Raw genomic sequence first — 10,977 nt, 5'->3', positions numbered from 1 at the left:
TACCAATAGTTAAAGTGTCTGCCGCTCCTCTTTTCTAGATGATTTAGGTGGAGAAGTTCAAAAGCATAATAAACTGGTCATGATAATACTATTTTACTGGCAATGAAGGAAAAGGAAGAATAAAAAAGCGAAAAATTAATAAATAATCCGGTTTGTTTGCATGAAAACTAATTAAATTGTGACAATATAATAATACCTACTAGTAGTTAGAATACTACTAATACATATAATACCTATGAAACATGATTGTACATGTTGTAGATGAAAGGCCGACACACAGTATCAGTTGAATCTAGCTTGAACCTACGACGTCTGTCGCAAAATCTTCTATCGTTACAATTACGACATTTACGGTAGAAGATTTTGCGACATTTAGCGGTGGTTGCGACATTTAGCGGCAATGGTGCGACATTTAGCGGCGTTGCGACATATTATGGCGCCACACTGTATTTAACATAGTTTGTCTATTCGAATTGTGTATATATAACAGCCTTAATTTCCAATATGTTCTAAGATAATGAAAGCAAAATTGTTTTAAATTTTAATGCACGAGATAACAATCCCGCCTAATGACGACATTCAAATATAAATAATGTATTGAAAAGCATATTTTATTACACAAAAACATACATTAAACAATACACTTGACATAATATATGTTGCATATAAAAATGATTCAAAGATGCGCAAAATAACATACGAGGGTTGGTCAATGTGTAATGCAATATGATCAATAATTAAGATAGCACAGGAGCAAATATTTTATAATTTTCTATTTCAACTTTCCAAATAACAGTCCTCATTAGGTTTATCTTTCAATAACCGAAAAAAGCCGAATTCACATAGTGCAAAGTCTGGAGTATACAGTAGATGTTCAAGGCCAGTCAATCGTTTTTCCAATAAAAAAAAAAAAATACAACTACTACTACAGTAGCTCCTTTGTATTCAGGAGCATTGTCATGCAGAAAATACAGGCCTTTGAAGAACTTTTTGACGTGTTTCTTTAATACTTGGATGTAGCAGAACGGTCTATTGTTACACTTGCGAACGGGCGTATAATAAAATAGTAAACCAAGCTTTCATCATCAGTCACAACATTAGAAAAACGGCGACTGTCATATTTTAAGTAACATTTTCAGTAATTTAACTCGCTCCCAGTTAGCAAATGTGGTGTTATTTATTTATCTTTCAAGTGATTCTTCAGACTCTATACGTTGACCCTTCTGATATCCTTGCGATATGGGCGTATTATACTAAGCGTTTACAAGGAAGTTACTCGTGGAAGGTGTTTTTAATATAAATAAAATTCTTAATCGGTCAACTGCACACGTGATTTTAGTAATACTTGAAAGCAGGTGCTTTGAAGCATTAGCATAATTTACACACGGGTTAATTAGAAAATATACTTCATATTGCATTACATATTGACCCGCCCTCGTACTCTTACATATTTTAAAGTTCATCTAAATTTATGTATATATCAGTTATACAAAAGAAATGTGCGCAATGAAAATCGGATGTATGAAATACTAAATACTATACAATATACAAAGTAATTGATATATCCTTGTGACGTATATAGAAGAAGATACTTTTTTGTTTTTGTTAAAGGTGAGATAAAAAGTTCATCTAACACTAAAAACAAAACAAATTTATATTTTTTTTTATTTATTTATTTTTTTATATATAAGTTAAAATCACACTTCTTCAATAAGACATTAAGTATTTTAAAATCTGCTTTCCCCATTTCAGGAGACTTTCTCAACAAAAGCAAAATAGAAGTTTTAAAAAAAAACATTAATAGATGGCGCTGATATTGTTATTTACTTGAAATGATTGTTTGATCAAATAAAATAGATAAACAAATATGGAAGTTATTTTATGCATTTGACTCAACGATGCATATTTGCATGTGGAAGAAATTATAAAAATCAGACTGTTATGAAACCCAAAATTAAAAACAATGTTTAGTGATCAGTTGATTTAATGAATTGAAGTTGTTTTTTTTACATTTGACTATGTTTATAACTTTACTTATTAATCGCTTTCAGCTTTTGTTTTGATAAAAAGGTCTAGTTATATCTGAATTTACAGATAAATATTCTGTAAGCGAATATTAATGTAAGATATCACATGGAGATTTTTTTTAAGCAGTAGTTTTTTTATTGGAAAGCGTGAAATTACATTTTATCACTGTGAAATTATCAAAATATATCCTTTTTTATTAATAACTCAGTAATTCGATCAAAAGCATGAAATAAATGACGTTTATTAAACACGTCACAATGTTTGATAACGTCAAAATACTGTGTTTCTCTGGCAAAAAAAAATGTTTGTGTGCATGTCCTGTGTCTGTTCTTGATTTGGTGTATGCAGTGTCATTTTCGTATGTTTTATATATGGTTTTTAGTTGAAGAGAATCTATTTATGGCAGATATTTACAATAAGCACATTATTAAACGCATTGCAAAATGATTCAAAATTGTAAAAATACACGATAACATCACCCGTTCATTTTACAAAACATTTAGTTTAAGCGTCATGTAAAAATTAACTATGTACATCAACAAACAATAGCGAAAGTCGAACAAGTTCGAAAGTCAAACAAGTGCGACGTCTAACCACACTGGAGATTCATTCGTCAGAGTCACAATTGGTGACGTCATTTATTTAAATTGTTGGAGTCCGCCTCATGGCGTACATCTTGCACAGAATTTTCGACAATTCATTTCCACCCAGTTGTAGAATGACAAATCCGTGCAGACGGCTGATCCGTATTCCGCACAGTTAGGGAGTTTATCTACGCAGCTTGAAGCTGAAAATGAAAACAGTATTTTACAATATAATTAACAATATAACCATAATAAAAATAAATGTGAAATACGTAAATGTTCTTAACCAAAACAAGCAAGTTATCGTGATTTATTTATTTATTCATTTGTAAATCGATTGATTAATCGATTCATTCATTCATTCATTCATTCATTCATTCATTCATTCTTTCTTTCTTTCTTTCTTTCTTTCTTTCTTTCTTTCACACAATAAATTACTTTACTAAAGTAGATTTAGTTTATTTATCTTTTATTTATTTATTCATTTACGTTAAGGATTTCAGCATAGATATAATACTTACTACATCTATTACAATGTTTTCGGCAGTTCTCATTGGCCCAGTTGTAAAACTTAACGTCACTACATAAAACTTTTCCGTACTCAGCGCAGTTTGATACAGCATCTTTACAGGTTGCTGAAATGTGTAAAACACGAAACATTAAAAAGACATCATTTAAAATGTAACTTTATAAAAATGAAAGCTGTGTGTATAGGAACATAATATATATTTTTAAAGGTCCAATATGCCTCAGCAATTATTTTGTTTTTATTTCTCAAAAGCTTTTTATTTTTGAGGTCCTGTTGTAGTTTCCAAAAAGTTACTCATTGGTCAAAAACCTAAATCATCTTTCTGGCAATTAGTATGACAAATAATTTCACTTCCAGCTCTACTTTCTTTGAGTACTAGTATATATTATAAAATCTTCAGCGTACCCGTTTATAAACTATGACATGCTGCATCAGATGAAAAACAAAAATGTTAAATAGCGGCTTATAAAGTTTTGGAAGCCAGAACTATTTGAGTACTAGATCTAACATTATTCTTGACAGGTTATTTAGTCGAGTATGAATGGTCGATTACTATATAACTCTCGCTTAGTGGTAATTTAAACTTACATTCGTTTCAACTGGACCATATACCCTTCAGTAATATAAATCTGGTATATATATATAACCATATCGCAAAAAGATTTTCGGGAAAAAATATTTAGAAACAAATGTTTAACTTACGTGATCCGCCGTCTGAATCCATGAGCTTTCCTACACCAATATGTGAGCCTAAAATTAATTCAAGCATTTTTTTTAAATGTACGTTTATAGATCAAACATATTACACAAACTAACAAACTTTTTTCTGAACAACAATTGTAAACCGTTCAGCTGTTTAATCAACCCAAATCGCGGTGCACTAATCTTGTTGGATAAATTAGTATAATTTCATGCAGTTCTATATTTCAGTTAGCTAAAGGATATTTTTTCCAGTATTTCAGTCATTTAAAGGAACATTGTATCAGTGTTTCAGTCATCTAAAGAATTTTTTCAGTTAACCAGTCATTTAAATGAACAATTTCTCAGTGTTTTAGACATCAAAAGGATTTTTAAGTGTTTCAGTCTTTTAAAGAACATTTTATGTTTTATGTAAAATCACCGATAAAAATCAAGTTTGAAATATTATTTAATGTTATTGTTAAACGAAAATATTTTTGTGTTCATAAAACGTTTAGAATATTGCTAAAGATGACCTACCTGCTGTTGGTTGGCTACAAAGGTTACAATATGATGGACAGTTGGCATGGGTCCAGTCAAAATATTGCGGATCTGTACAGATTTCCGGAGAGTACCTGTCACATGCGACACTATCTTTACACACCCCTGTCAATAACAACAACAGACACAATTATAAAATTTCCCCGGTCAACAATTCGATATGATATTATCTCATTTGTTGTTTTTTCTCCTGTAGAAACAAGTCAAAATAATAACACAAAATTATTCGAGGTTCACGGCATCCAGTTAATTTGTAATCCCGCCATTCAATTGCTTTTAATTTTTGTTCTGCTTTAGCTTAAACATTTTAGTTCCATTATGTAGGAAGCTTAGACACAGTCTCAACCAGTACTGAGCAATAAATGAAAAGTTTCTTGCTCAAGGAAACAACGGTTTGTCTCTAATGGGGTTTGAACCCTTGCGGCTACCAATCCTTAGATAACTAGTTCGACACGTAAACTGCTCGGCCTTGCCGCCATTTGGCTCTGATTTAGTAAAATAGTTACTGTATATTGTCATGTACAGCCGAAAACAAATCGTGTCAATTTACACGAGCGTTTAGCATTTTCCATTCTACAATGTACTATGAAATATGCACTGTACATTTACAAAACTGAGATTTATGCAAAATTCTAGGTTAAATTTGTCATTAATTATAAGTTAAAACTCTAAAAGTACTGAAAACGTTGTTTGTGTCTTTATTTTATTATTATTATCATTTTATTTATTTATTTATTAATTTATTTTTTATTTTTTATTTTTTTTATTTATTTTTTTTTCGACAAAGAGAAATTCAAATGAAATTAAGATAATGAATGGAGTTTTTACTATAGTAAAAAGGAATGTTACTTGAAGAAACGCATTGAGATGCATGATTCCGTTGCCACTTTTTATAATATTAAGGATCTAAAATTCATTCAGCAAAAACCAAATGTACACATTATACATGATAAGCCCATAATGCTGGTAATTGTTTTATTTCAATACTATCTTACGACAAATATATAATGTACATAATGTATCACCAATAGGTGAATTATAGAAATAAATATAAATAAATAGGATAAGAGACTATGAAATTACAAAAATCTAACAAAAAAAGAAAAGCAATGTATTGGCAAGGCGCTTTAAGCATATTTGGGTAACATTTCAGAATTTTCATTAAAAGGTATTCATTATCGACCATTATTTGAATAATTAATAGCCTATATTTATTGAACAGATTCGGTGCATCGCAAATTTTAAACAACCGTTGTATAAGTGCGGACAGTAAAAAATGTTCAAATATATATTCATGTTTATTGATTGATTAAATAATTTTATCTATAATTTAATATTTTGTCATTAAAGTATGTTTTGATTGTTTGTGTATATATATAATGATGATTCCAAACGCTGCAAGATTGTTTTTTTTAATTACAATTCAACTGTATTTTAAAATGAATACTTACCCCGAACAACTGTAAAAGACTGAAAGCACGTACACACAACTGCAAGAACTGTCACTGCTATCTTCATCATTGCTAAATCTATGTTGTTACGTGAAACGGAATGGAATTAAACTCGCGCCACTTAACTGCTAAACACAAACAACAAAGTAGTCCGTGAAGAAGTCAGGGAATGAATGTAGTAATTGGGTTTTCAGTAAAATTTATATAACTTTTGCTTGGACGAACTTTGCCCCTTCATTTGATTTACAATGCATCAAGGTTTAAGGTCGCTTAATTCCTTAAGGGAACAGAAAATAGTAACAATGTTTACAAACTGTAAGCAAAATAATTCAAATTCCTTGGTTGGCGGGAATTCCGTTGTCTGGAGGAATTTAGAGATTTTTGCGTTAATACGGTCAAGTTCATATGCCATTTAGATTGTGGATGGTAGAAATTGTGTGGTTATTAAATAATAAAAGGGGGATATTTGAGTGGGTGTGCCCATCAATAATATGACATATGGATCATAATTTTGATATCAGGAAGGGTTGGAATCGATATGTTTGAGCTCAATCAAAATCTATAAACAAACAAAGATATTAAAATTTGCTTTTAGGATTTATATTGATGAACATACGCCTTAACTGCGAGTTTTGAAGAAATCGCCACAAAAATATTTCCTTGAACAAAATTTCATCTCTTTTATTAATTAAATTTTGAAATTCTATTATACAAAAAAGGCCGAGCAAAATAAATTTACCTTTACACTTTTTGTCTGTTTTATAAGTTTAGTGATATAATTTATGTAAAAATCAAATATATATATTTCTTTTTCTTTTGTTCTATTTTTATCATGATAAAAACAAATGTAGAGGTAATTTAAGGTCAAAACGTGAGCAAGGTTGGATCATCCTTAGTGTGGATGCCAATACATGTTTGTTTGGTGAAATATTAGGGTTTTATAAAGAATACAGCCAGGAATAACTTGATAGCATAAACACGGGGCTTTTCCGAATCACGACTTGTAAACCAACTAATTTTCAAATCTCTTTATTACTTAAATTTGAAAATTGTTTAATACTTTATAGCTAATTGCTGTCTAAACAATGACATTTATTTTCCGCTCATGAATTATTTGAATGCATGTATACGTTGGTGTATCACGTGAAATATATAGTAGTGTTGCACACTTTAATAAACGTATACCTTTTCATTTATCATTTAAAGAACAATCTGTACGACTTTGTAACAGTTTCTCTTAATAAGCAATGTAATGCAAAGTTTTTCGCAGTCGGATGACGGATACATGGAAATTCAGCCTAAGCCCTCGTTTAACATACGCACGGAAATGAATGACTGGGCCATCGCAGAGGTTTTTACCTGATTTTGGCATTTGTACCCATTTTTAAATGTTCATTTAATGCAAGACAACTACAGACCGTTCTATTTTGAAAGAAAGGACGCTGTAGGAAGTTACTGTAATTTACGCGAAATATTTTATTTATGTTATTTTAATTAATCGGCTGGTACCCTATCCATAAAGCCATTTACGTTTGGTTTCTAACAATATACGCTTTATGAAGTCGTTTGTTTATATGAATCTTTTTTATTGACTGTCATGTGACCGCATCTCGACCAATCGGGGGAATGAATCTGTTTGACATGAAATAATTAGAAAACAGATTTCAGCAGATGACATAAACTTCATTTATAAAAAGGCATAATCTGTGAACATTCAAAGATATGCCATTTAACCCTTATCCTCAGACGCATCTTCTCGGCTTTTTCCGTCAAACTCCGGATAAGTTAGCCTTTGCCACCGTATTGAGCTCGGTTAAAGTTTTCACCCTGTTTACCCTTACGTTGAATTAATGGACAGTTTCATGAATGGATAAAAATCAATAGATTAAGGGTTAGTACCTTTGATGACCGTCAGATCATTGCCTTTAATTAAATGTTGGTATACATCATTTAGGTGAACAAACTATAATCAGATTTTAATCTTGTTGCAAAATAAGCTGACGTGTGTCAAATTGCGAAATGTCATTTTCGCTCTACAAAAAGATCTGTGTCGTGATATGATAGTTAAAGAGTAACAAACTTGTCATCAAATGTTACTACTTTTTGTTCTTAAATGGTGACTAGAGGTCTGGCACATGAAGTTTTTTATTTGGACAAATAAAAACAAAATATATGTATTAAATCATCAATCAATTAGCACTGGCCCGGGACACTGCCGGGAAGGATATTTCCATTTTGTCGCCATACGGTTGGATAAATGGTTTTGCTTTGACACTAAAACACTAGTAGTGGAAAAATAAGGGAACCAACTTGCAGTACGGGGTTGGATTTTATTAGAGATTTTACTATGCAGACATGTGTAATACATGTATATCATTTCTCTGTTTCCAGGTCAATAAATAAGCACAATGGAACAACAAAAGGATAATGTGAGATCTAACAGCTTATAACCTTAGACATGACACGTGAAACATAATGTATAGGACAATGTAATATCGTATTTTATAGCAGAGAATTCTACCAGTTGTTGAAGAGCCGTATTATTAGCTCAATAGGTAAAGCGTTGGACTGTTAATCGGGCGACACGGGTTCGATTACTAGAATAAAGGTGAAGGTCACTTTCGTTGTTACTGATCATGAAGTCTTTTCTACGGCCATTCTCTTTATATCATATATAAGGTTGACTGCACAATTCTTATACTGGTTGCAAATTTGAAAAAGTCCATAATGACCACAATATAAATGAAATCATCCAGGAAGTGCAATGAATAATGTTGTCTCAACTTTCTTGTGTATGTCCTGAAAAAAGTACGTTTTAAAATATAATTTATCCTCTGTTCAAACATTATGTCTGACTGATACGTATAAAATGAGGAACTTAAATAATCAAACCAATGACTTATAGTTTTTTAATTACCATATTATCTCTTTAAAAGATTACAAGTTTTCTTTGACAAACAATTTCCTTGTCTAGCCTCGTACTTAAACTATGATTAAATATCAACTTTTGATCATTTTTAAACAGTTTCACAAACATTTTCTTAAAGGGAACAGAAATTATTCCGCCATTTATCAAAGATTCAGAGACGTTAATTAAATTGTGCTTATAAAAGGCCGAATTTATTTTAAGTTTATCTGTGTAGGTTAAGTGGAGTCAAATTATGTTGACAAAATTTATATAAATAATTAAACTATCAACGATTTACTAAACGACTGCCCGATGACCTTTAGTAATATTTCATACAAAAATTGAAATCTGGTCAAATCCAGTTCGTGAAAGAATGTGATGGTAAGCATGTTGTTTTAAAATAATTTTTTCTTAATTGCATAAAAAGTCACCCAAAAATAGATGAATGTATCTAAAATTAGATTCAAACAAGAGGACAAACAGCGACTTATCTCGCTCACCTTAGAACGCAACTAGTTTTCTCTTACTCAGGTGAGCAGATATTTCATACTCATAAAGGCAGATATCTCTCCCTCAGATGAGCACAACAAGTCTCTTTACTATTGAATGAATCATATCTAATATAAGTAAACGGTAATGATACAGAAGTTAAAATAGTAAAAATTAATCGGGAAATTGGAACGTTTACACAAACATCATGGTATAATAGCTTCACTAAACTTCGAACTGTTTACACCAAACTAACAAATTAATTATTAACATTTACCTTGCGATATCTGACACAAATGTATTTTATGTAATAATAAATGAACATTTGTCGTGGACATTTTTGACACAAAGGCAATGATTCGATCTCCTGTCTATCAGGACGGATTTATTTATTCATTTTTATTCTTTATACAAGTCTATATACTTAATCACATGATCTTTGAGAGAGATTTGATTTAAGAAATAATATATCCCAAACTGTGATTTTATTGCTCAATAACATCACTGTTTGGAGTTCGGATGCGGGGAATTATATCACGAGGGCGTAGCCCGAGTGATATAATGATGCGCATCTGAACGACAAACAGTGATGTTAACAAGCAATAAAATCACCGATTTGGATATATTATTTCGATTCTAACACGACGTCAACAAATAAATGCTACCGTACCTGATATTTAGCTAAATTGCGCCTGATTTGTTTCCGTACTTACTGTCAGCGCGTCACATTTTTAGTGGTTACGTCATGTGTATAATGATTACGTCACATGTCTAAATATAGAACGTCAAACAGTGATTTTATAGCATAATAACACACACTTTCGGTTCTTCTATGTTCTATAGGGAAAAATGCGGATCGTGTTAGAATAGATATTTTATATATAAAATAACTAAACTCTACGTCCTCGTAGTGTTAGTCGTCGGTTTTAATGGAACCGATTTTAAACTTAAAGAGTGAATCTACGGTACTGTATAGATCTACTAAACGATGTTACACACCACAGCTAAATGTTCATTTAAGTTAACATAATAATGTTCGAATTATATTATGACTTATTGTACAGTTCCAAATTAAAATGGGGAAATACATGTAACTGGTCAATATAAGGCCATGCAGTTGCGTTGTGATTTTTTTTCTTCAAATAATATCTGCTGTGGTTTCAAATATTTAAGTATGTGTCTGTCCGGACGATTTCTAAACCTTGGTGAAATATGGGTTAAATTTCATTACAATACAATTCAGAGTAATCAAACTTCGAAAAAGGAGTTGCAATCTTATTCTATAAATATGTTTGCTGTTTCAACGAAATACTTGTACCGGTCAAAAGCATTTTCACGAAAAAGAAAAATTTGAGGTCTTTTCCGATTGAAAAGGGGCATTACTGTCAAAATACAACTGTAAGTTATCACACTTGGCAAAACTTGCCCTATGATCTTATATATATTACGTATCACACTTGGCACAAGAGCTGCCCTGTGGCCTTACATATATAGTTTCAAGGTAATTTCTACATACAGCTTCAATCCCTCACAAAGCGTGCAGCATACAAGACAAACGGCATATCACAGACAACATATCCAAAGTACCAGGAATAGAATAAATGGGTGACCTGTACTGGCCAACTCGTAAGAGCGTGGTTCTTAAGAGTCGAGTCGCAGCTGCGAAAAATTAGTCCTCTAACATCCCATATTTTTGCACATTGAAGTCCTGCGAGCAACAGAAAAGTCAGCTTTAAAAAGACTCCGCCG

The 10,977-nt window shown here is 31.4% G+C and overlaps 1 protein-coding gene across 1 annotated transcript; it reads right to left on the bottom strand.

Annotated features, from left to right (window-relative positions):
* Nucleotides 1-1,178: 1,178 nt before the first annotated feature.
* On the bottom strand, nucleotides 1,179-6,016 carry LOC132733121 (uncharacterized). Its single transcript, XM_060719726.1, has 5 exons — nucleotides 5,832-6,016; nucleotides 4,360-4,485; nucleotides 3,844-3,891; nucleotides 3,134-3,247; nucleotides 1,179-2,815 (listed from the first exon to the last, which is right to left on the bottom strand). Exons 1-5 carry the CDS (start codon nucleotides 5,899-5,901, stop codon nucleotides 2,691-2,693), a joined length of 483 nt encoding a protein of 160 aa, XP_060575709.1. The 5' UTR covers nucleotides 5,902-6,016; the 3' UTR covers nucleotides 1,179-2,690.
* Nucleotides 6,017-10,977: the final 4,961 nt, after the last annotated feature.

Source organism: Ruditapes philippinarum, unplaced genomic scaffold (genome assembly GCF_026571515.1).
Source record: "Ruditapes philippinarum isolate M1 unplaced genomic scaffold, ASM2657151v2 ctg524_1_1_1_1, whole genome shotgun sequence".
NCBI classification, from domain to species: domain Eukaryota; kingdom Metazoa; phylum Mollusca; class Bivalvia; order Venerida; family Veneridae; genus Ruditapes; species Ruditapes philippinarum.
This window is presented reverse-complemented; position numbering and strand designations above follow the sequence as displayed.

Bases quoted from the DNA above. Each gene is read 5' to 3' on its own strand.
- LOC132733121 (XM_060719726.1), bottom strand. From the start codon at position 5,901: ATGATGAAGATAGCAGTGACAGTTCTTGCAGTTGTGTGTACGTGCTTT. The intron at 3,248-3,843 runs GTAAGTTAAACA...TACACATTTCAG, and splicing joins GGATTCAGACGGCGGATCAC to CAACCTGTAAAGATGCTGTA. The intron at 2,816-3,133 runs GTAAGTATTATA...TTTCATTTTCAG, and splicing joins AAAACATTGTAATAGATGTA to CTTCAAGCTGCGTAGATAAA.